The 24,601-nt window shown below is 45.8% G+C and overlaps 7 protein-coding genes across 7 annotated transcripts; 6 read left to right on the top strand and 1 right to left on the bottom strand.

Annotated features, from left to right (window-relative positions):
- Positions 1–2,184: 2,184 nt before the first annotated feature.
- DIT2_1 (cytochrome P450-dit2) lies at positions 2,185–3,780 on the bottom strand (the record flags this gene model as incomplete). The annotated part of the gene is made up of 4 exons (XM_066120397.1): positions 2,185–2,274; positions 2,351–2,830; positions 2,894–3,256; positions 3,331–3,780. 4 exons carry the CDS (start codon positions 3,778–3,780, stop codon positions 2,185–2,187), a joined length of 1,383 nt encoding a protein of 460 aa, XP_065974684.1.
- Positions 3,781–5,107: 1,327 nt separating this feature from the next.
- Positions 5,108–6,451, top strand: J3458_013355 (uncharacterized protein; the record flags this gene model as incomplete). Its single annotated transcript, XM_066120398.1, has 2 exons — positions 5,108–5,930; positions 5,985–6,451. The coding sequence occupies 2 exons, from the start codon at positions 5,108–5,110 to the stop codon at positions 6,449–6,451; spliced, it is 1,290 nt and encodes a 429-aa protein (XP_065974685.1).
- Positions 6,452–8,032: 1,581 nt separating this feature from the next.
- On the top strand, positions 8,033–8,746 carry J3458_013356 (uncharacterized protein; the record flags this gene model as incomplete). Its single annotated transcript, XM_066120399.1, has 1 exon — positions 8,033–8,746. One exon carries the CDS (start codon positions 8,033–8,035, stop codon positions 8,744–8,746), a length of 714 nt encoding a protein of 237 aa, XP_065974686.1.
- A 4,532-nt stretch (positions 8,747–13,278) lies between these two features.
- On the top strand, positions 13,279–14,306 carry J3458_013357 (uncharacterized protein). The gene has a single exon (XM_007813250.2). The coding sequence runs from the start codon at positions 13,315–13,317 to the stop codon at positions 14,272–14,274; it is 960 nt and encodes a 319-aa protein (XP_007811441.1). The 5' UTR covers positions 13,279–13,314; the 3' UTR covers positions 14,275–14,306.
- A 3,558-nt stretch (positions 14,307–17,864) lies between these two features.
- On the top strand, positions 17,865–19,212 carry J3458_013358 (uncharacterized protein). Its single transcript, XM_066120400.1, has 4 exons — positions 17,865–18,133; positions 18,187–18,261; positions 18,320–18,386; positions 18,514–19,212. The coding sequence occupies exons 1-4, from the start codon at positions 17,962–17,964 to the stop codon at positions 18,776–18,778; spliced, it is 579 nt and encodes a 192-aa protein (XP_065974687.1). The 5' UTR covers positions 17,865–17,961; the 3' UTR covers positions 18,779–19,212.
- A 646-nt stretch (positions 19,213–19,858) lies between these two features.
- Positions 19,859–21,096, top strand: J3458_013359 (uncharacterized protein). Its single transcript, XM_007813248.2, has 2 exons — positions 19,859–19,987; positions 20,037–21,096. Exons 1-2 carry the CDS (start codon positions 19,944–19,946, stop codon positions 20,941–20,943), a joined length of 951 nt encoding a protein of 316 aa, XP_007811439.1. The 5' UTR covers positions 19,859–19,943; the 3' UTR covers positions 20,944–21,096.
- Positions 21,097–23,024: 1,928 nt separating this feature from the next.
- Positions 23,025–24,196, top strand: J3458_013360 (uncharacterized protein). Its single transcript, XM_066120401.1, has 2 exons — positions 23,025–23,630; positions 23,682–24,196. The coding sequence occupies exons 1-2, from the start codon at positions 23,313–23,315 to the stop codon at positions 23,979–23,981; spliced, it is 618 nt and encodes a 205-aa protein (XP_065974688.1). The 5' UTR covers positions 23,025–23,312; the 3' UTR covers positions 23,982–24,196.
- Positions 24,197–24,601: the final 405 nt, after the last annotated feature.

Below are 24,601 nucleotides of genomic sequence, written 5' to 3' on the forward strand. Positions count from 1 at the left end.
TTTAAATATAAATATAATAAATATAAATTTATTAATAAATTTAAGGCTTATTTATACGTATAAGGTAACCTTTAATTACCTAATAATAAGAAGACCTATACTATAATCTTAGCTAAAAGGTTATTTTAAACTTTAATAGCTATTATAGTTAAATTTAACCTTAAAGCTAGGTAGCTTAACGTAATAAACGCCTTTATAAATAGCTTAATTAATAAAGAAGTTTACGTTAAATTTTTTAAAGGCTTTAAAAGGCTTAGTTAAATAATAAGGCTATTATAAGCCTTATATAAGCTATAAAGGTTAGCCTTATTATAGTAATAGTCTCTTAGTAAAACCTTTAAGCTATTAGGTTTAATACCTTATTTAAAAGACTTTTATATCTTTAATAGCTTAATATTAATAGTCTTTTTTTACGTTAATAATATTATCTTTTTATACTATTAGGTAGCTTTTAAAGCTATTAATTAAATAATTTAAAAGCTTAAATTAACCTATAATATAAAGAACCTTAATAAGCTATAATAGTTTTTAGGTATTTAAGTTCTTTAAGATAAGGTTACTTATAAGCTTTAATTGTATTAGAATTTCTATATTAAAAAACTAGCTATAAAATTTAATATTCTTAAAAGAGATAGCTTTAAAGAAAGTCTAATACCTAAAAATCAATTAAAACCTAATTTAAGTATTATAACTATTAATTAAATTCATTAATATTAATAAATAATTAGCTTTATTAATTATATTATAGTTATTAAAAGACTTAATATAACTAAACTAATAGCTAAGCTAATTAAATTCCTCTTTAATCTATTAGAAACTTATTAATAGGTTATTAATTAAGTTATTAAGTACTTATATTTAACGTAATACCTAATAATTAAATTTAATAAAAGTCCTAATAACCTTAAGCTTTAAATAGCTTTTAATATTACCTTTATAAACGACTAATAAACCTAAAAGTTATTATAAGGCTTAATAATTTAACTATTTAATAGGCCTATTAATTAAATAGCTAATAAGTAAGATATAATTATAATATTATCTATTAAAGCTAAATTATTAGCTTTTATATATATAATTAAAGAGACTATTATAATATTTAAACTTTTCTAATAGCTAAACCTTTAGCTAAATTATTTAAAGCTTATAATATAATATAATAATTTATAAACGATTTAGCTTATTAATAATAGTCTTTTAAGGCTTAAAATTACTCTTTATTATATTAATATTTATAATAATTAAATTTAATAAGCCTATTAATAAAAGACCTTTAACATTAAATTTATTTAAAGCGCTAATAATTTAGCTAATAAATTAATAAAGATTCTAATAAATTAATAATTTAATCGCTTTATTAAGTAATTAAAGCTTATTAATATTATTAGTATTATTAAAAGAGCTTAAATTAATTAATTTAGCTTATCTTAATAGCTATTAATAACTTTAATAGCTAGCTATTAACTTAATTTATAGGGGTGTATTAACGTTAAAGGCCTCTTTTAATAGAAAAAGGCTGTTATTTATTAGGGACCCTAATAAGCCTTAAAACGCCTTAAATAGCTGCTTTTTAATTGTACGAAAAGCCTTAAAAGAAGGCTCGCGCTACCACCCTATTAAAGCCGAACCTTTAATAGCTAGATACCGTAGAACCCCTTAAATTAATAACTTTTTAGGTGACCTATTAGACGACCTTAATATCTATAAATAAGGGCCTGTTTTTCGTACCTAGATAGCTTCAATCCCAAGGACAATTCCACTATTCAATCTGCTTCCATAGCTGTCAACGTGATACGTAATGAATCACGGTTGCCACAGATTAGACTGACAAGCGGCATGATCAGCAGCTACGTGACAAGAAAAAGTCCGATCTGTGGTCAGGGCCACAAACATATTATCGGCACTAACAAACCCTGTTACTCACGAGGAGTAATCAAGCGTCTTGTACAGCTAGAAATCGGGCGTCATGCAGACTACCTTGGCTGCTTGTAAGCAAGTCTTGGCCGTCCAGTTGTTTCTAATCCAGCGATACTCAAACCTCCTTATAGGTGGCTACTTTCACTGGGGTCTAATTATAGAAAATAACGCATCGTCCAATCTTTGACCGCCGTTTCCTGGAAAATTTTGTTCCTCACATGTCTCCCAGGATAGGAGGTCTGGTACGGCGCTCTCGGATCAAGAGAGTTAGCCAGAGGACTCTACTACCATTGAAGTGGGCGCCACTGCCCTCTCTTCAAAGAGTAAGCGCAAGTTTCTTGGGTATAACGGTCCAGCCTATGAGAAATTTTCTTTCATTAGCCCGTTTCGAATATTTTTGCATGTCAACTCTACCGCTGCAGGTCGTGCTTACGGGAGTCATTCTGTCCAGCCACATTGGGTCGAGTCGCCAGCGGAGACGTGTTACAAGAGTGTACAGAGTTGCTTTCAACTGCAAGATGGCGTACTGCTCTCCTAGACACGCGCGCTGTCCACCGTGGAAGGAGATGAATTCTGCAGACGCCCTTCGCCGCCTGTACTCCTTCTGTATATCCCGCCTCGAGCATCCCCACCGACTTGGCCGAAAGTCATTTGCATCTTGTCCCCAGGCATCAGGGTCTCGGTTCGTGGAATAGCAGTTGTAGCCAACATATGTGCCTTGCGGGATGAAAATCGCGTCTCCCAGTCGCACTGCCGAGGACACTCGCCGGTTGATTAGCTGCCCAATCGGTGGGAACAACCGCAGGCTCTCATATATGGTGGAAGTCAGTAATGGAAGGCTGTGTAAATATTCTGCATCAACTGGTTTTTCACGCTGCAAGCTAAGCTCATCAAATAAGTGGTCCTGTATGTCCTGTGTAGAAGACCGTCGTCGTCAGCACCACGGACTTTTATGTGCAAGCTCATCTCGGCTCACCTGGTGCTTGGCTAGCAAATACATTGTCGATAGGATGGCCAACTGGGGATTTTCCTGACCAGCCATAAACAAGATGGTGGTGTTGTCACGGAATTGCTTTTCTGTCAGTTCTCCAGAGACTCGAGCTGAGAGGAGTGATGTGCACAGCTTGTTCTGAATATCAGCCGTCTTGTCCCCTTTGACTCCGTCCTCCAGCGTCACGACTAGTCGGTCCGTGAAGTGCGATGCGAGCTTTCTCGCTCTTTTCCTGCTAGGAAATGGTAGACGGTCAAGGAATGGAAAGTTCATAAAGACAGGACTAAAGATTTCCTTGCTGATCTGGGCCTGGATTCGATGCAAGCAGGCTTCGCTTGAGCGCGGCGTCTTCAACACAATTCTTCATTAGCCAACGCCTCTCCAATTCTGGATACGGTCCCAAATTATTTTCATTTACCTACATTCAGATTGACATTGAAGTAAGTGTTTCCAAAATTTGCAATGGTGTGCCTCTGGATGCTCGCCTGTATGCCTTGCTCTGTTGCCAGAGCCTGCGACTCGACGAGAATGTTACTCAACAGTCTAGCATTGCTAAGCAGCACTTCCAAGTTGGGACTGGCTTGCAAAGTAGGTTTGATAACCCGCCTATAACCTTTCCAGCTTTCTCCGCGGCTCGATATGATGTTATCTCCGAGCAATGCTGCCAAGACACTATGAGGAATCTTCTTGTGGTTTCCGCTTTTCTGATATATGTCCTCGCGTCTGAAAACTTCGGCTATATATTCTGGTTTGTGAATTAACACGTTCCATTGTCCCGCAAAAAATATCTTGGCCGCACCATGTTTGCGGAGTGGTTTCTCAATGTACTTGTTGAAAATCTCTTGCTGGTCAACGTCCTTGACCAGGGGCATCAGTGCCACCCAGAAAGGTATCGTGGGTATTCCGTGAACGCCTTTCAGAGGCGATGAAAAGTAATAAAAGACGACACCGAAAACAGTTATTGCCAATATTATTACACCACCTAGCAGGAGGGAGGCAGCCATGGCGCAACACAGATTGAAACAAGGATTCACAGCAGCCCGCCAATGTTCCAATAAATGAGACGTTGAGAAAAATTTGTCCAACTTTGGTCATTGCCAAAAGCAAGAATTGCATTGGCACGTTCGTGCAATGCTGTCTGGACTTGGCAAGAGCGAACGCAAAGCCTGATATAGACATTTGGTGGATATTGAATCTAAGCGAGCCCGACCAGACTTATGAGGCATTCGTTACCTGCTGTAGCCAATCAAATGGAAGAGAATTTAAAAAAAAAATAAACACTCTGTCGTGCTACTCTAGCTTCGGGTTTTGGTTAAAAAAAGGCCGGTGAGTTTAATTTTCGTGCGCTAGAGTGCGCGTCATGACGTCTTTGACGAAATCAAACACGCAGCAACGCTGTCTCACCATGCTACGCAAGCGTTGAGATCGCGAGATCCTAGGGCACTAGGCTCACAGCTGATTTATGTTAATAAGGCCTCTTGTTGCCAAAGGCGTTGACGAGAATCAAGCACATGTGATACCAAGGACTATTGTTAGACGATTTGAGTTGTTACTGGAAGCCCTCGTCACAGTGCGCTAGACTTTCGGCTCGTGACGTCTTTGACGAAATCAAACACGCAGTAATGCGCACCAAAACGTAATGAATCACGCGTCGGCTAACTTAGTATTCGTAGGTGTTGTACAGTCCTGACTCCTCATCCCGTGATTCATCCATTAACTCGATACCCAATAATGTGGGAATGCCAGTCCAGTCAGTCTTCACAAAGGCAAGAATTGGTCATATTTACCGCAACTACCGACACAGCTCTCTCCACGGCAATCCATACGGTGACTAGCAACCTTCGTTTTGCTCAATAAAAGGCTTCCACCACAGTGTGGACAAACTTCATATCTGCAGTGTCGGGTCTGCCATGCTGGATCCGCGGTGCTGCTCTCGCACAGTTCACCCACGGCTTCACTCATTTTCTCGTTATCGGCAAATAAAATACTCCAATAACTATAGCATCCATCATAATGATACGACAAGTGCTCCAGTAGCTTCAATTCCTAGAAAAGCCCCAAGAATCCTTCAAATCCACAGAGCTGGATCCGGCGATGCCCAAGCCCTACGCGAACGACACTTATCAATTATAAAGGGAGTATCAATTGCGTCGTTGTATGAACTAAATCAAGGACTAATTGTATTGCACAATTCTGTCCATGGCTGCCATTCATGACGCTTGTGCTGCTCGGGGCACACGGCATATCTACAGCCCCGTTGGTGAAATGGCTTCGTTCCAGTCCAGATGGTCGATCCATAGCAGGTTCATTGCAGGCTTTGTGCGCCAGCCATCTGGCGATCTCATTCACTGTTTCGGACCCTCTACGACTCGAATTACTCTAGTATGGCCTCAGATTCGGGACCACGTCTTGCGGGAGTGCCACCTGCACAACCGCCTGTCGAAGACCTGCCTACCGATCAAGTACGCTCTTGAGACCGCTGAAAGCCTCCAACTTGCACCTCCCTCTAATGACTATGTGGTTTTTGAAATGCCAAAGCTCCCGGATCAGCAAGTAATCGGGCTTGTGCTCGCGCCCGACTCGTCTCCGGCAACTCCGCACTCTCTTGAGCTCGACATGTTTTTTGCGAATTTGGTGCTCAGCGGCCTGCGCGTGGATATAAAAAACTATGGAAGGATTCTACGAGAAGCCGATTCTGAGATGGTCACCGACTCTATCGTGGATCTTTTTGATGCCAACCTGCGGTATGTTGCCAAACACGACAAATGGCTCCAAGGAGGACAAGAGGTGTTTCGGCAACAAGTTAGGTCATTTACATCCAGAGGAGCAATGGTTGAATTCTGTCTCCCTGCGTTTCCCTGCAAATCATCCAGCACGGACAAGGTGTTGTCGCAGTCTCCAGATCGTGGGGAATATGTAGCCTTGTCTAATTTGCAAAGATTCATGCAAAAGGTCGAGGATATCTACAAACCGGGGGCCAAGCTCTGGATCATCAGTGACGGACACGTTTTCAGCGACTGTAGTGAGTAAAGACCTGATAGAATTGCCAGACAGCCGACATACTGACGTTTGATAGTTGGCGTTGACGATGGGGTTGTCGACCAGTACGGCGTGGAACTCCGAGCAATGAACAAAACTATTGCACATCGCCTAGGTGGCAAGGACAGAATTGGCTTCAGATCTCTGCCTGAATTGTTTGACTACGACGGCTTAGTTAGTCCGAGTCAATTGCCTCTTGTCAAGGATCATCTGCCGGTCAAACCTCATCTGATTGCTACCAAAACGACCGTGAAGGCCGAGTTGTGCCGCCAGATTCTTAATGTGGGATTCCGGCCCGGTAACAAGGAGCCAATAGAAGGTCTTATTGCAAATGATCCGGCACTACTGGCTTTGTATCGAGGATTCTCCAAGTTTATGCTCGAGGACCTTGCTACCAACAAATACACAAGCCATCTTAGCCGAAGCCAGTTGAGAAAGAAGGCATCAGAGGTGGCCAAAGAGATGATCCAGGTATGTTCCCTTCTTCTTTACCACACTGTGTAATGGGCGCTGAACTCGGCAGCGAAACCAGGCCTACTCAAATTTGGTAGAAATGATGTTTCCGCACCATGTGCGATTGTCAATACACGCGTCAGTGACTCGACTTGGATATATCGAGAAAAGTTCTAGAGCACAATAGTAACAATTTTTTAGACACGACAATTCTGGCCCTAAATTCGGCATTAAGATGCTAGGAAAACACGTCATCCCAACTGAGGTCATCCCCCCGACTGGTTCTGCCCTGGTTTGTTGCGATCACTTGCACATACCCACGCCCTGGCACAATTGCATGGTCGAGATCGATGGGCGCTTGAGCCTGTACACGACAAAGGCGAGCGCAGTGTGGCCGGCAGTAAGATCTGGTGATGCCACATGGGTCAGTGGTGGAGAATGTGGAAGCTATGTTCACTTCAAAAGGATAGAATCAGTAGCATAAATGGCAAATACAATTGCGTTCGATCGGTCGACATTGCCTTGAGATCCTTCCCTACGGCTGAAGATGCCGTGCAACTGTCTTGACTCTGTAATTAGTCAAAAGACATATAAATGGGTTCGCATCGACTGGATGTAGTCTCAAGTTGCGTTTTCACGACTCTCTAAGTAAAACTGAGTCGGCAGCATCTAAGTCAGGCCGCAGTATAAATATGCTTAGAATCTACCTAGCATTTCTTCTTGACTTTAGAGTCTGGTCCTCTTCAAACACTTTGTCCCTAGCTTCATATGCAATAGATTCTCGTCTCGATGCCTAGTTTCTGCCTGCCCTTGACTTAGCCTGCCCAATGCATACTTTCTTAAAGCATTTCAAATAAACGTATGAAGTTAAGATTATAATAAGATGTATGTTCTGGAATCTAGAGCGCGCAGTTCCCTATTGGACTTGACGGTTGTCAAGAAGACTGGAAGACTGGTTGGTGAGGAAATGATCACCGCCACACCCGCGGCGCTCCAGCTGAACAAGACAATACAAGAAACTTGCCACAGCACATTCGGCTCGAGCCAAATTCGAGCTGAACTATAATTCCTTAGCTTTTGGCTTTACTCCCGTTGTTGTGCGGGTAAGGCTGATGTATTAGGGAGCTGAGCTTGCTACACTCAAGATGCGCCCAATATTCGCCCAATATTTCCTGCAGCAACAGGGTTGGGCAGCCATCTCAACGCATTTTATTACTCAGGTCACAGGGATTGATTGCCCAGTAATCAAGCCGCGTACAGAACCGTTAGAAAACATTCCTTGTTCATACAGGAGCAGGGCAACAACCGCATGTACAGTCAAACAGATGGCGGCCAAATGATGAAAACCTCGAGGGACGCCATGACCAGACTGAGTCGAATTGATCCGTTGCCCCTGCATCAATATTGGAACGACATGGGCCGTGAGCAATATCTCACTGATCACCTTGACACGATTCACCCCCCCGGCGTCCTTGGAAGATACGGCAATGGCCAATGACAAAGAACAAGACCGCGAGCGTCCCCAGCAAATCATGAAGGTCCTGTCTGATAGCTGGATCGGTACTCACCGGTAACATATTTGCGCCACCAACGAAATCAGGTACTGGACCATTGGTCTCACGGGCCCGTAAGATGGCCGCCACCCCGGGACGTCCAGCGGTGCACGAGTCTTGCCATCAAGATGGCCGTGGTAGGGGCCGTGGACGCGCCGGCCGTCGTGTCCAAGACGATGCGCAACGAGGCGCTCCCGTGGCTCGTCAAGCTCAACTACGAGGGCATCGGGTCGCCTTTCTTCATCCGTTGCCCCGTGGACCTTCTTCGGCAGGCGTCGTCGCAGGCAGAGATGGCCGTGCCGTGTGCGTCAACCGCTGGGGCCAGTTCAGTATTCGGAGCTCCGGCTACGCGGCCATCTTTCAAGTCTGGGCAGATACCATGGGCCTCGAGTTCAATGGCGAGAAGATACCGCAAGACGAGCGAGGTCTAAAATACGCGCACTTTGGCCGCATCATCTCCACGGCGGTCAGGTCGTCCGGGTGCAAGTGCTTCTCGCTCCACCTGCTGGCGGTGCCGCAGATTGTTGGCAACGAAGAAGAAGCCAGAGTGATGAGGGAGTCTGAGACCAACATCGTCAACAGTCTAGTCAACGTGTATACCAACGCCGATACAGTCATCATCCTGGATTCATTGACGCAACAACTATCGTCCGATGCTCCATGTACCGTGGCAGCCATCCTCGGCTTCGGCCGGTGGCTGACACGGATGTGGACACGTCAGGAGATTAAGCTGTCTCGTAAAGCTCAAGTCGTCACCAAGACAGGCACCATGGACTTTGAGGAAATGGTCTAGTTAGTAGCTGGAGAAGCTATTCAGACCACTCATATGAGGCTGCAGATATTTCTCGCTATGCAGAGGAAGCTAGGAATCAACTTCAGCATTTACGTATTCCATATCTGCCCTTCCTGTTGGCTCTGCAATCGTTTCAAATTCCTCTGTACGTTAAGCTCAAGACAGTAAGGAATTCAGGAGGGACTAGTTCGAATATTTGAAGCCAGTTATGCTTGTGTTTGAGATGGTGCTGTCTTGGCAGTCTTTCCTGGTTCAACTACTTACTCGTACCCTGCCCGTTGCTTCTCATTATCGTTAGGCATGCCTCCAAGAAGGATGAAAAGTGTTAGGCATGCTATAGCCGAGCCCAGGGTGCGCCTTATCGACTTCGGCAAGCAAGTCCATTGACTTGTGTCACCCGTTTACACGAGGGCTACGACCACGGGACTAGGGTAGAAGGCCCTCACAGATTTCTTTTATTTATAGACCTCCTTGGTTTTATAGGCATTAAAGAAAACTAAGAACTTTTAATACCAAAGACTATTATTATTAGCTGAACTGAGTTATTGCTCTAAGCTCTCCCTGAGCCCTTGTTACGACTTGGACGTTCGTCACGGTTTCTGCGCGCTAATACCGCCGACTTACCATGATTAGTTAGACGCGCCTACTCTTCCTTCTGCTATTGTGAGAGAGGTCCTGATGTGAAGGCTAGCCTGATGCCAGTAACGGTGATGAGTAGAAATTAAGAGTAGGCGTCTAGAGGCGACTGGAAAGAGATTTACGGTTGGCCTACTATAAATGATATTAGGCTAATAACGGTCACACAATAATAAAGGAAATATCACGAGGCTAGAAGTCGGACCTAAGCGAGGCCTGCCTAAGGCCTTAAGTGTTCATTAACTTCCTGTATGTATAAAGACCTTGAATCTCTTAAGGCCTCATAAAAAAACAAAGACTTTTAATAACTTTAAGTCAATTACTAAGATCAAATTGAACCCTAATAAGACCGGCATTACATGCGTATATAGATGGTGCTACGACAGCTATCCATATCAATATGACCAGCCTGCGATTCGAAGACAGATATAACAAAGTCACGATTTAGGTATATGGTCATTATTACAAGTGGAAAGCGGGGTCTTTGGAAAGAAAAACAGGTTTTCTATGAGCAGATATGGCTCTTAGACGGCACTAAGGAGAGACGAGTGGAAAGGGTCAAGATTTGGAAGTAAAAGGTGAGGAAATAAGTGTACCACATTATAGAACTACCTTAGCTGCTTTGACTTCCCTCTTGCTTTAAAATAAGAAACTAGTGTGCAATTAAGTCGAAGTCCTTGGTTCAAATGAGGAGAAAACGAAAGACGGAGTAAAAAATGAACCTAGTTAGTCAATTGAATAACGTCGAAATTGCAACTTACATCGACTGGCTTTTCGTTCATCGGACAAGGCCATATTCTGGTAGGAAAGAAGTGGAGACCCACCGACTACTTCGCCTTCTGAGCTGGAACTCCAGCTCATGCACATTTCCATCTCTGACACGGAATTCTTGCGCTGAAATGACTGAAGGAATCGTCTCCTGCGTTGGCTCCCGTCGTGTGTTCTGCACATTGCAGCTGGAAGACGACGACGACATCTTCCTGGGTTTGTGGCATTAAACTCCTTTGACAAGCACGATTTGACGAAATGACTAGCCTCCCGGGCGAATTCAGCCTTTCAACCCACGAAGTACTTTGCCTGCATGGTAAACTGCCCGTATATCAATGGTCTCGCTTATGGCTGTGACTCGGTCTACTCGCTAGCTGGTCTGCTATCTTTGGTCGCTTGTGAGGTGAATTGTTGGGACAATAATTTCAGCCTCTTGGCTGGACGATCATCTGAGCGTGAATAACACCTCATGCGCAACGGCACCACTATGCTCGACATAGCGCGATGGACTATATAAACTGAGGCAAATATTGGCAATCCAGGAGACAATCCAAATTCTTGGAATATCTCCGAGAGTTTCTTTTACACGCCGGCGCCGCTTGACGACCTGCTTGGTTTCAACCTATGCCGATTTAATACCGTCGTCACCGGTCTACTATTACATTATGGAGACGGATCACAAGCGACTTTGAGAGAAGTGAGGGTAGACAGACTCCAAGGCGAATGTCGACAAGTGCCCCAAAATCAACAATACGATTTACAGTGTCGAGAATAAGTCATCAATGCCCGTATGTCAATGGTCTTCTGATCTTCACCGAGCAGATGGTCAAGCCACCAATCAAACACGGGCTAGATCTAGAGGTAATCTGTCAGGGTCTCTTGGAATGGTGGTTTACAAGACGGCAATGCCAACTTGCGTATGGAAAACGTACCAGTGCTTCAACTTGCTTATAAACACATATGTCGATGGCACTCCTGCCATAACAGTAGCAAAGTGGTCCTTTCGTACTAGCAGCTATGAATTTGCACACTTATATTGGCTTCGGTAGTTGGTTTTAGAAATGCTTAGCGAATGATTGCAACGTTTATGGCGAGACTAGAAAAGCAAGTGCACTGACCACCCTGACACGGAAGATCCTTCGGCGGCAAATTATCGAAAGCAGCCGTCAAAATGTCTTTGTTTCGACGCTGAACTCCATTTTGTATTGAAATAGGACTCTCTAAATCGTTGATTGTCTAAATGAACTCAGGTAAGAGTATTGTGTACTCGTTTTGGTCCGGTGTCTCTTCCAGACAGAGCGTACACGGTTCCTGGAATGTCTCAAGTATGTCTACCATTAGGGATATTCGCAGAATGGAGGGAGGATTATACGGACTATATACTGCCGAACAAGGTTCTTCCGCCCCTTGAGTCATGTTCCTAATTTTGTCAGAATAATCGGGATGTGATCGTTCGAACCGATTGTCAATTGAATAGTCGACATGTCTATGAGTATAATGTCTTGCAGTCATTGACTGATTGTAAGCTGCTCTAAATGTGACGTCGGACACTAGTGGCTAAGTGTCAAGAAGAACCAAACTAATCATAGGTAGAGCTGGGCCTATAGAGCCTCTTGAATCGAGTTTTCACCTCTTCAAGATAAGACTTGGTCGAGTCTGAAAACTAGAAGAATCTGGAAGTCTTGGCCGGGCTGAACGGCTCACGAGGAAATCAATTATTAGCATATGTATTTGGCTGCTAAGAAGAGTAACATGCTTGTAGGAATGACTTTGAGCTTGGCCTCAAAGACATTGGATTTTCGGACTTTGACAGGTATAGCCGCGAGAACTTGTTTCCCCTCCCCTCGTGTTGCTAGAAATCTCGGGTCAAATTTCGGCGAATGCAGGTTGGCGGAGTACATGAATCCATTCCTCATGACCGCGGGATGTTTGTAGCCTTCCAATGAGATCTAGCAAACCTCGATCCTGTCTTGTGAAAACTTCTCACCTCGATGTGACACATTGAACTTTCACTTTGCATGGCAACGAAACCGGTTTTTTGAGCTATCGAGTGTCCAACTGCTTTGCGATGGTACTGGCAAAAGACAACAATTCGTAGCAACGTTGCATCAACTACAGCCTTAATTTCAAGGAAAACACGGAAAAATTGGACAGATTTTGTCAAAAATAGGAATGGCAGAGAAGCAGGAAATGATGGAGCACATGTGCAGCTATTGTGTGGATTGATGAGTTGACCAACACCAACAACACCAACACCAACACCACTGCAAACAGCAACTCCGAGGCCCTAGCTCATGACTGACGGCACGCAGCTGACATGGGCCTATGCAGTTGTCTCCGCGGCCAATACATTTTTGTCGTTGCTGCTGTTGGTCGTGCGTTCCACACTTCTTTCCCTCACAAGATCACCCAAACTCAAGGCATCCATGCAATGCCTAGCAACAACGCACAGGATATGGGGCAAATGTAGCCAGTGAAGTTGGATGAAGCCGTTGAGATGTTAGCTGTAGGGGGATGTTCAATGCATGCTGTGATGACCTTGCATTTGCTGTTTGATCCATGACCCCGTGCAGCCATGAGATCCGTAAATGTATCAAGGGGAAGATTCACAGTCAAATTGGGTACGATTTTGCACACGAGTACCTCACAAGGTGGAAGAGCAAATCTAGGTTGCCGCGCCGTCTTGTCGTCCGTCTCCTCGTATGAACTTGACTGAAATACGCATATAAGAAGTCAATATAGTCTCAACTCTGGAGCAGTTTTTCTTGACTGCAGTTTTGTACGTTTTCAATTTCCTCATACCAACTTACATAGTTGGACCGATCCAATTTGCAACCCCTTATTCTGTGAAGAGTCAAGACCACTCGGTAATATCACTTCACATTGCGCTTGAAGGGGGTTAACTGTTGCTATCCCATCAGCCCATGTACGACTGGTGGCGTCCCCAAACCCAACTATCTCGGGAGCACTCGGATGAGGTATCCGTGCGATGATTGCAAAGCGAATCGGCTCTGGGTGTCTGTCAATGGCGAATGGGAGCGCGCACGTGCCTAGTGGAGCTGCTTTTGCAATTTGGCCATTGAAATAGCAAGTCATGTTCCTAGATATCAAAGCCTGGCTCGAGATTGCAAAACTCGTCTCAACTTGGATTGTGTTTTCCCACAATGGCTGGCCTACGCTGGACTTGCGATGATTTAATTCGCTACCGTGGACATTGGTTTGACACGAGCAGTCTCAACCCGATGATTGAGCGGCTCCTTCTTGCTTACCCCTCTTCCACCATCTTCGCAATCGGCGGCCATTCGGTCGTCGTGCACATCTCTCCAAGCATCGTTGCGAAAGTGGCGGCCAAAGCAGGAGACGGCAGGCTACGGAATGAGCAGAAAATGTTTGAACTGTTTCATCAATCCCAGTGTCAGCATATTGTTAAATGCTTTTTCCGCGGAATCGACGTCAGCTTTCTCGAATGTCTTTCCCAAGGCACCCTCCACGACAGAATAAGTATGGTCTTCAGGACTCCCCGACCTGTCCACCACTGGATGTTGCAGCTATCATCTGCAGTCGCGTATGTAGAGAGTTTAGGGTATGCCCATGGCGACATCAACCCTCAAAACGTTTTGCTTGACGACAACGATGGACTGAAATTGATCGACTTTGATCATTCACTACTGATCGGTGACCGCCTCGATGTGGGATATGAGCCTTATGTTCGACAATATAGAATCGGCGCGAAAGACGAGGGCGGGACCTTTGGTGTTGCTGGACCGACGACAGAGCAGTACGCTCTAGGGTCGATGTTTTGGTACATGTCGCGGGGCACTGAGTTGTATGCTGAGCTTGAAGGGCCAGACCGGGTTGATCGCTTGATTGACGATATTTTCCCAGAGGTCAACTTGGAAGACCCCATAGACAAGATTATAGACAACTGTTGGCATGGACGGTACGGTCGTGTGGCTGACCTGCTCAAGGACGTGGAAGGGATCATGGGGAGCACGAGAAAGGAGCAAAAGTTGGTAGATGGAAGTGACGAGGTTGAGAAGCGGCGCATTTGTGAAGAATACTACAACAGCGTAACACGTCCACAGGAAGATCTAGCTGTGGATAACATGGATACAGATAATTAAAGCTACAAGGCGTTGGTTTATATAACTAGGCGGCCAAATAAGATATTTCACACTCAGTCTAGCCTTCTGTCCAATATTAACAGCGTGAGTTATGCTTTCGAGGTGCTTCAGTCACCATTTTTAATGCAGAACGAAAATTTTCAGAATTCCTCAAAAAAGTTGATTTCTTACGAATCCAATTGTGCAGAGCACCAAATGAACGAAGCTGGGGGGCAATGCTAGTCAAGTGTTCCGTGGTCCGGGGCAGCTGACCCTACCTTTCAATTCAGGTGGTAGCAAGCGACACCTTCAACACTTGTCCCAGGAAGCCTGGATTCTCTTCATACCTGACAACATCGTGATGGACCTTGCCTGTTACTCGAAGCTATTTTAAAACCCAACAGTAGTGAAAGGTCGCACATAGTTTGTGCATTTGCCCTCGTTTCCATGACGCCGCTCCGCACCAATGTTGACATGACCTCACCGAGGCCGCATAGAAAGAACCAGTGGCTAGGAATATAAACATTAGTGCAAATACACTTGATCATCGCAAGAGCATGACAACATACAAGAAGGCCATTTGCCGGACAAGATGGACTAGAATCTATAGTTGCTTGTTGGATAAATATGGTGAGCAGCAGGACACAAATATTTGTAAACATGAGCTGCATCGTAAACCAGAGTCTGCATAAGCCTCTGGCCTCCGCGTGCTAGACGCAGCTCCTGTAGCTGTCCAAGATTATGGCATAGAATTTCCGTTTTATCCCTCATGACACGGGGTCTTAGTGGTACATGGGGCGAGAATATAAGCTCGAGATTGTAGTATCAATGCTTTTCGGACCAACGGGGACTAGACGTTTGGCAAGGTTCCCGACCATGCCACCAGGAGCTTGGCCTAGCTTTGGGTCGTATGATGTGTCAAGTTGGCCGAGTAGACCTTCTTCAGACCCAATCAACTATGAGAGTGTGTGAAATAATCATATTTTTCTATCAAAGGGTCTTGAATTAATATTCGATATATTTCTCTCATATAGCTTTGCATCGAAGGTCATGACTCGAATAAGAGTTTGTGGCCAACGAGTGAAGTAAAACTGAGATGTAGCTCTGTAGATGCTCTACTGGCAATAAAATGGAAGTAGGCCCTTATATGAGAGTGGCATTGTTGACGTCTCGGAAATTCAACGCAGCCTTCCTCCAACCCGAATATCCGACTGTTGAACCCACACCGAAGGTCCCCAGTCCTGGTGCCGTTATTGTGGGGATGACTCTCAATAAAAGAAGGTCAAGCCTGGTTGTAAGAAAAAACCAAACACACGCTCTCACCCACTTCGATTCGGTGCTCTCATTGCGCACTAGAACTGGTATGTGACAGCGGTCAATTGCTAGTCTTTGCCAGTGAAGAATGTTCTGAATTGTTAGAGTACTACTAATATGCCCATATCTGGATTACAATTGTCTGTCTGAACCCCATGATCCCTACATGCCCTGTCTGGTCTCGGTGACTTGGGGTTTGTCATTCGTTATCACTCAACCCTGGGGTGTACACGAACACTTTCTCGTTTCAACTTGTAATATTTGACATAAGCAATAAGGTAGATCTTCTAGCAGTTGCTTTACGCTTGCGAGGCTTTCAAGTAATTCCTTCTTGAACTGTTGGCGCTTCCTAGGCGGCGCGGGTGTAGTTGAAATGCAGATGAACCCGCGCTTCAAAAACTATCATCATAGAATTTTTTTGGCTGCTTATCCGAACATGACTTTCGACAATTTGAGCTGTTGAATGTCGTGGAGGGCATGATTGAGACATGACACGATCTACATGTACAGCCAAGGTCACAAATGGCGCAATGTAGGCATTTTAATTGGCTTCATCCTGTTCAATCACATCGTATACTTCCTAGCAACCCAGTTGATATCTGAAAAGAAATCCAGCCAAGGTCACAAATGGCGCAATGTAGGCATTTTAATTGGCTTCATCCTGTTCAATCACATCGTATACTTCCTAGCAACCCAGTTGATATCTGAAAAGAAATCCGAGGGCGAGGTTTTGGTATTTCAAAGAGATCAACTACCCGCCACATCACTCCAAAAGCGAGACATCGAAGGGAGCAACTCTTCCTCAGCCATGGTCACCTGAAAGCCTGGTCAGTCTACACCTAGAGATGAGGGGGCTTTTCGGACGTCAACTAGTGTGGAGCAATGTGTGTTACGATATCAAAATCAAAGGAGAACCTAGAGGCATCTTGAACAATGTAGACGGTTGGGTCGAGCCGGCGACCTTGACTGCCTTTATGGGCGTTTCGGGTGCCGGGAAAACTACCTTACTCGACTGTCTGGCGGATCGGATATCCATGAGCGTCATCACGGGCGAAATGCTTATTGACGGTAAATGACGTAATTCGTCTTTCCAGCAAAAGACAGGCCATGTCCAACAGCAGGACCTTCATCTCGAGACGACAACAGAGCGTGAGGCCCTGGAATTCAGCGCTTTACTGCGTCAACCAGCGGTGACGCCAAGCTCCGAAAAGCTTACTTGCGTAAATGAAGTTATTAAGCTGCTCAACATTCAGCCCTACGCGGACGCCATCTTCAGCACACTTGGCGAAGGTCTCAATGTCGAGCAGCGAAAGCGATTAACAATCGGAGTAGAGCTCTCGGCAAGACTGCCATTGTTTCTGTTTGTTGAAGAAACAACGTCTGGACTTGACTTGCAGACATCTTGGGCGATTCTTGATCTTTTCAAAAAGCTTTTCAAGCCCGGGCAGTCCACCAGCCGTCCGCAACGCTCTTTCAACGCTTGGATCGACTGCTCTTTTTTAGCCAAAGGCGGCCGAACAATTTACTTTGGTGATATTGGAAAGGACTCGTCCACCATGGTATCCTATTCGAAACAAATGGTGCGCATCCGTGTCCCAGTGGCGATAATCCTGCGGAATGGATGCTAGAAGTCATCGGGGCGGACGCCGTCTTGCACTTACTCCAAGTTTATCCTCTGCGCCTCCGTTTCTTTATTTATCGGGCTCGTATTTCTCGACGCTCCGCTCGGTATTCAAGGCCTTAAAAACCGGATGTTTGCCATCTTTACTACTTTCAGCATCTTCGGGTAGTTGGTGCAGCAACAAATGCCACGTGTTGTCATTCGGCGATCCCTATGCGAAGTACGAGAGAGGCTGTCGGAAAACTGCAGCTGGAAAGTCTTTATGCTGTCCCAAATTCTGGTTGAGATACCGTGGAGTACACCCATGTCGGTCGTCATGCTTGTGTGTGTCTACTACCCGGTCGGCTTCGACAACAACGCCGGTGCCTGTTTTTGGCAGTTTCTCATGTTAACGTGCACCTTTGCGCATGCCTGCATCGCCATCATGGACACGGCGGAGGGAGGCGGCAACCTAGCCCATGTGTTCTTGATGTGCCTGGCCACAGCGTTTAGGGTTGGGGTTAGGGTTGACAGATTTGTGAAGGTGCGTGCACCGGTATTGCTGATCCCCGCACCGGAAGTCGCATTGCGCTTCATATTGTGGGTATGGCGTCAACGGGAGTGGTGCTTGGTAATTCGCACAGAGCCAACTACAAGTGGCTAGCCCACTTAGTTACCAAAAGTCTGCAAAATCTCTCATTTTTCATCAATCCTACTTATTTATCAACGAGCTATCAAACAGGCTATCTCTACGTACTGGGAACAGCACAGGTTCAGGCGCTACATCACTCGCCATGACCCGCATCAGTATTCCCGCGGCGCCACGGCCCGAAGATGACCTAAGGACGGTCGTGCAAACAAGGACTAGGGAATGGCATTTCCATATCTATTTCCTGCTGCAATCTCCTACTGAAACGGCTGCAGCACTGGCACTTCGTGATGCCGTATTGAGACTCCGTCGCGATGGTAAGCAAAAGAAAACACTGCATCGTCCCTAGACTCTTGATTAACAATAACAGGCGCCTTTGTCGCTGTTCCGTTGCACAGGGTCAACGAGTATCCAATCGGACCGCATCCTGCTGGGTCATACGAGAGTAGGTGCACATGACTTGTGACTTGATCTCAAGAGTCAGGGCTAATGCTTGAACAAAGTCTGGGTGCCCGACTCCTCGTTCTCCGAAGTCTTCTTCTACTTGGCATCAAATCGAGGAAACTTGAGGCAAGTATCTGGCATTCTTACCTTGGCTTTAACTAGCTTGAACCTCCCTAGTTCACCTCGCCGCCCGAGATGCCCTTCCGAGTAACTCAAAAAACGCACGACGCTTCTATGCTAACAACTTATCTAGCATCCTTATCCATCCGCTAACCTCGGAACAACGCCGAGATCATGAAACTCGCAATGGCTGGTTGGGCACGCCGTGGCCCATCTACCTTGATAGCTTGCCGACCAAGAGTGACGAGGCTCCGCTTCAGTATCCTGAACTGCGTCTTGGTTGGTCTACCGCCCCAGAGGAGGAGATTTCCCTCGATGAGAGGCGAAGAAGAGGGGCTGAGGTTGAGGCGCTGTTGGCCAGAGATCCTGAAGCAGCTCCTGCTCCCGTCGATTCATAAGGAAGCTGCGGTCTGTCAGTCTGCAGCCTTCTCAAAAGTAAGCCGAAAATGGCAGAGACATCTTACCGAATCATCAGTGCTATCAATACTAGGCCATGCCAAACAGTGTGATGTAACGGACAAGAAAAAGAGATTATGTATTGCAGAGGTAAGAATTAGTCACGGGGAATCATGCTGAATTCTAGTCTGCTATCTATGGTTGTCGAGGTTTTCATTTTTGCTTTATATAGTTATTATTTGAGAACTGGGCCCCAAGATTGCTAATTCTCATTAGCCATACAATTATCAACTCCATGTTTTCCACCTCGACTAGCAAGGACGATGCTTAGTTTAATTCCTAGACTACATCACCGTGCCCCTGTAGTAGCCCGGATAAAGGATGCTTATGCATCCGACGTGGCCGACCTGGGGTGCATCTTAACACGTGTCTCGTCATCGACTTCGTCCTATCTTCCATTCTAGGTTGCCTTTCAAGTTATATTCTTTGAAGGTTTCATGATTCGGGCTATTGCTTTGTACCTCCAGGCAATAACCCTGTAAAAGAGGGTTTCCGCGCCATCCTTAGGTTTGGCTCGCCGCCATTGCCGTTTAGTTCAAGCCAGCACACCGCTCACATATATGACTGTTTCCTACGTAGAGCTTAAGCTAGTGACCAGAGATGTGTAAAGCTAACTTAACCATAATAAAATTCACTTTAGTTTTGTATTTAAAATTTACTGTTACTAATTTCTATAAAAACAGGTAGCTTAACTATGTTAAAAATAAATACTTGTCTTTGGCAAGTACTGTTTACCTCCTCATAAGCTATCGAGAGCGTTATGAAAATGGAGCTATTTCTCATTTTCTCGTACACTCGGCGATTTTCGATCTAGCAGCCTTTTGCACACCTTGCTCAACATACCACCCTAGACGCGTGTGCAGCTGAGATTGCCCGTCTCTAACGGACCGTCAACCTTTTAGTGTCAGAGACGAGACGTTGATGGATGCGAATGCACGAGCGAACCGTTATGCGCTTTCCCCCGGACATTTGCCCCGCACTTCCTACTCCGATTTTCCACAGCTGCTCCTCGGTAATATCAGCTTTCATCGTCATCAAAGTAACGACTTTTGTAACCGCTCTCTAGCGATTCAAGCCATCCCCATTCTGATTTCCAACGCCGTAGCAATGGTAACCTATACAAACCTCGACCTTGTCCAACAATGCGATAAGTGAGCAGTCCCGGAGTGACAATCACAAGCGTAGTACTGATTTGACCAGATTTCCGTACGCTCAAACGGGGCCAGACGAGTACGCTAGAAAGGTCTCAGGGTATTACAAGTTCTACGTAGAAGGGTGTGATGCAGTGCTTGGCTTTATGCTCCCGGCTACCGTCCAAGGGTTCCAATGGCCGGATTTCTGGAGAGTCGACCGCGAACGGAAGACTGTGCTGCTTTGTGGCAAGACGCTCAAGGAAAGGGATGAACACGTTGCCAAAACTCTTGCCGCAGAACGTGAACGCCGTCACTTCAAGGTTCTCGAGGGATGGCGAAAGGAGCTATACCCAGTCTATGGTCCGGACCGCAGCATGCTCGTCAATATCGAACGAGCGGCCAGCCCCTTGTTTGGGATTGTGGTATACGGAATCCACATGACTGGGTACGTCAACACAGAGGGTGGCCTCAAGATTTGGGTGTCTCGCCGAGCCAAGAACAAGCAAACCTATCCTGGTATGCTTGATAACACTGTCGGCGGAGGTATGGCAAGTGGCGACAAACCATTTGAGAGCATCGTGCGAGAAGCTGCTGAGGAGGCCTCGTTCCCCAGGGATTATGTGATAAAGAAGGCCAAGTGCTGTGGTACCGTCAGCTATTTCGACATTCGTGATGAGCGAGCAGCACCTGGTGCAGAGGTTGGGCTGTTGCAACCTGAATGCATTTACGTCTTTGATCTTGAAGTCCCTTCAGACTTTGTGCCACGTCCACATGATTTGGAGGCAGAAGATTTTCGTCTCTGGGGTATCCCTGAATTACAGGCTGCTTTGAGGAAGGGGGAGTTCAAGACAAATTGTGCTCTAGTGTTGCTTGACTTCTTCATTCGCCATGGCATTATCACACCCGAGGAAGAGGAGGACTACGTCGAGATTGTCGCAAGACTTCATAGAAAGCTAGAGTTTCCTTGCGTTTGATATCAACTTGGCACGCTACAGCGTGTGTAACATTGCCTTGTTGTCTGTTCATTGTTCGGGAGAAAGCTAAACAAGTTCTGGTGTAATAGTAGATCCAGTTGTGTGATTCCAAGTTGATGGAGCCCGAAGAGGCCTCAGGGAGGGAGACAGACGGAATCCTGAGGTTTCCACTGGCTTCCACTGCCTACATTTTTGGCCATGCTCTCGCACAGAGTCGTGACAGCTGCAGTGCACAGAAATGCGGAGCGTGAACCACTCTGGTCACATGGCAGCAGACGGTTCTCAAGAAGTGGAAAACTTCCTGGTCATTTTAAATTTTCCTTCATCTGCTCCCTGTGTAATGTGGAAATATATTGAGCGGCCGAGCTACAGTGTTACACCGTCAACTCCGGGTGTAGGGAAAGCTACTAGTTCAGGCCTAATATTGTGCTGAATATATTTAGGAGCCAGAGTAGCATACTACATGCCTCTGGCTCACGTTCATGACCCGGGGCACTGTCAATCGCAACTTGCATACATGACCCAGAAAAGTCACGGACAGTGAGTCTTGGGGGATTGATCTTGCTGAACTCGCAGGTATTGTGTCCTAGGAGCTGGGAATACTCTGTGAAGCCAAAACGATCCCTATAAACAAAACCCCTATATTGACCTCCTCCCGAGAGTTGCCACCAAGCAGCAATTGGTTGTTCTAAGAAGCACTAAATTAAGGGGTTGGGCAACGTAGCCAGCTCCCCCCTTTCCCATCTAGACTCAATCATCTTAGAACTATTACCATAGGGTAAAGAGCCCTTATCTCAACCATGGCTATGACACTATTGACAGCTAAAGAGTGCCATTCATTGTGTGCCCTGTCATGTACGTGTGGCTAATAACGTAAGGAGTCTGTGGAATAGCAAGAAGACTTCGAATTAAAACTTGACGTACTCATACTAGCACTGAATTGTGGTAAGACTCATACTTGGCATGATATGATGTTGGAGTGGGACTTTTGGATTGTAGGCGGCACATATGCTGGATCTAGGGAGTGTGCCTAGAGACAAAGGAACTGGGCCCCTGGGTCGGGTTGTCGATGAGCAGTCTAGTCGCTTTTGCGCCTAGGAGTGGAAGAGGTCCTTGGTTAGAGGGAAAAGAATAATTAATATAAGGCGGGTTGGTGTGATATTCTACATTAGTCGTGTAGTCGCCGACGTTTCGAGCATCGACTGATCTTCGTGCCAGCGGATGCTGGGACATGGAAAATCAGATTGTAGCACTTAATTTTGGACTAGTAGTACGGACAACACCCAAATTGAGAAATGAAAGCTCTGGAGTCATTTCTCCCAATAGCAAACTAATGTCGAGCTGTGTTGCAGCCGAGCATTGCCTTAGTATGTGTCTCTTGTATGAATATGACGCTGATAGCTTGCACGCGGCCGCTAATTACGACCATTACCCAACAATTTCATCACCAGTCTTCGGCCAAGGCAGATATCAGAGGAGGACTCTGAGGAGAACGGGGACAAACCAACTTACCTATCCAGTCATGGCAAATATAGCAGCGGCAAGTCATTGATGATTGTGGATTGTAATATCCACCAAAAGTCCTACCGCTACGATTTGAAGGGGTTCCTCAACCACGAGTCAGTCTATTCAGTGCCGAGAACGTAACCATGACACTTGCAGAGTCCAACCTGCGCCTACCATAAATAGCCTATGTTGGTGGCATCTCTCGACGGTAGGGCCAACACACTCCGTCAGGTCAAGCCACCAGACTCGTTCACGCGTTATTGATCTGAAGTCAGTTTATTATAGGAAACAAACCATTTGCTTCATTTACGAAGAATATCAAGAGTCTTTTGTTTTGTGTAAGCTGCCCCAAATAATTGTGCCGTGTGACACGCTCTTTGTATCCCATGACCATGTTTGTTTCACCGTGACGTTCAATAAACTAACGATGCGGCGGAAACGTTGTGTGCTGCGATCTTTTTGCGTAGTAGACTCCGTTTCATTCACATTTAGCGCATGACCATAATGTAAGTACATAGTCTGAGTATACTTCTATCTCTACCTAGGTAGGCAATTGCCGCATCATCTGATATCCGGTACTATTAAAGCAGTTGAGGGCTTCCGAAAATGCTAGCAGTGACATTGAGCATGCCTTTTACAAAGAATTGACGTTGTCCTCAGAGTCCAGACTGTATTCTGCACTAGCGCTTCAATCCACATTTCATGACTGACTAGTTACAAATACGTGGGCCCGCATAATGTTCGCAAGTGATGGCGTTCTTTCAAACCATTGACATTGAGTTTCGAACTTGACGGGACTTATTATCCCTCGATGTCAAGCTACTACTGCGGCCAGCTTGCTCTACATTGATCCATGTCCACACATGATGCTGGTCGGCTTATTTTTCCCCCGCACGGCCAGAGCCCAACCAACCCCGCTTCTGACTGAGCCAGGGACGCCCAATACACTGAACTCCCTGGTGAATGGCGCCAATTATCTCGGAATAGACGCTGAGGAGAAGCAGACACACCTGGAAATAATGCAAGCATTCGACACTATAGAGCTGGATGAAGAAGAGCTCGTCTTGGCCAGGGAGGCGGCGAAGCAACGGGTCAACAGAACCCAAGTCCACCCTAACCTTTATTCCTATGATTGGTCGGAAGCGCTTGACGCATTTTTGGACAGAGTGAAGCAGAGACTGGTAAGTAAAACAGCGTGCACCCAACGCAAACATGGCGCGCTGACCAACAAGACACGGAAATTGGACACATGGGGAGCCACATTGGACAAGGTCAAAGCAAAAGCAGTCTCTGTGGGTGCTGGCGGCGGAATCAGGGCTGTCAGCGGAACCATTTCCCTTGTTATACCGATGCACCAAGACGACTTTGAGATGGAGATATACATAGAAACCCCGACTCCAGTAACCAAAGTTCACAGAAGAATCTGGAGGCATAACTTGGGCTATTCACTTCTGCAGCCTGGTACAGCAATTGGCACAAAAGAAGAGGAGATGTATTTGCTACTTGCAAATTTCAAAGTTGGTGGCAAGTAAGTAATAGCATAGACTGTTGTTATATAACAAATTGGCTTTTATCAGGAGCAGAGTTCAAAAAGCCCCCAAAACTATCCGCATCAAACGAAGTAATACACATCTCGTCTAGGGACTGCGTCAAGTCGTTCCAAGCTAACATTAAAGGGACCGTTGGCCCACCCCAGGAAGCGGGTTTGTTGCATCCCATCACAGCTCGGAAACCAAAGAATATCAACCCAAGCAGTGCCGCAAGATCGACTGTTGCCTCCACTGGCTCAATAGAACGTGAGTGACGGATCGGGTCGGCCCAAGCTGACGACAAGAAGACGTAAAGACATGTTTCAGTTGAAAAGAGAGGAAACTTGTCGTCCATCTCATACGCTGCATGTTGTGTGGGAAATACTATTCTCGGTCATTCTAGAAGGAAAAGCAAAGCCATGAAGTAGGTTCGGTTATGTGGCATATGTGGTGGGATTCCAAATTAGTTTAGCGACAGGAAAGTCGTCTGATACTGGTTCGCTATTTTTTTTTAGTCATGTATTTTGACGAACCAGAATCTATTCTGTACAGCTTGAGGTAGCAAGCTGACTTGGTGCAGAAACGGAAGGTGGTAACTAGTCGATGCGCTGTTCGGGCTTCAT

Source organism: Metarhizium acridum (genome assembly GCF_019434415.1).
Source record: "Metarhizium acridum strain ARSEF 324 chromosome Unknown scaffold_276, whole genome shotgun sequence".
Classification (NCBI taxonomy): domain Eukaryota; kingdom Fungi; phylum Ascomycota; class Sordariomycetes; order Hypocreales; family Clavicipitaceae; genus Metarhizium; species Metarhizium acridum.

Coding starts and splice junctions, on each gene's coding strand:
- J3458_013360 (XM_066120401.1), top strand. CDS start 23,313: ATGATGCTGGTCGGCTTATTTTTCCCCCGCACGGCCAGAGCCCAACCA. Junction 23,631..23,681: donor ACAGAGTGAAGCAGAGACTG/GTAAGTAAAACA, acceptor CTGACCAACAAG/ACACGGAAATTGGACACATG.
- J3458_013358 (XM_066120400.1), top strand. CDS start 17,962: ATGACCCGCATCAGTATTCCCGCGGCGCCACGGCCCGAAGATGACCTA. Junction 18,134..18,186: donor ATTGAGACTCCGTCGCGATG/GTAAGCAAAAGA, acceptor TAACAATAACAG/GCGCCTTTGTCGCTGTTCCG. Junction 18,262..18,319: donor TCCTGCTGGGTCATACGAGA/GTAGGTGCACAT, acceptor GCTTGAACAAAG/TCTGGGTGCCCGACTCCTCG.
- J3458_013357 (XM_007813250.2), top strand. CDS start 13,315: ATGGCTGGCCTACGCTGGACTTGCGATGATTTAATTCGCTACCGTGGA.
- J3458_013359 (XM_007813248.2), top strand. CDS start 19,944: ATGGTAACCTATACAAACCTCGACCTTGTCCAACAATGCGATAA. Junction 19,988..20,036: donor CTTGTCCAACAATGCGATAA/GTGAGCAGTCCC, acceptor TGATTTGACCAG/ATTTCCGTACGCTCAAACGG.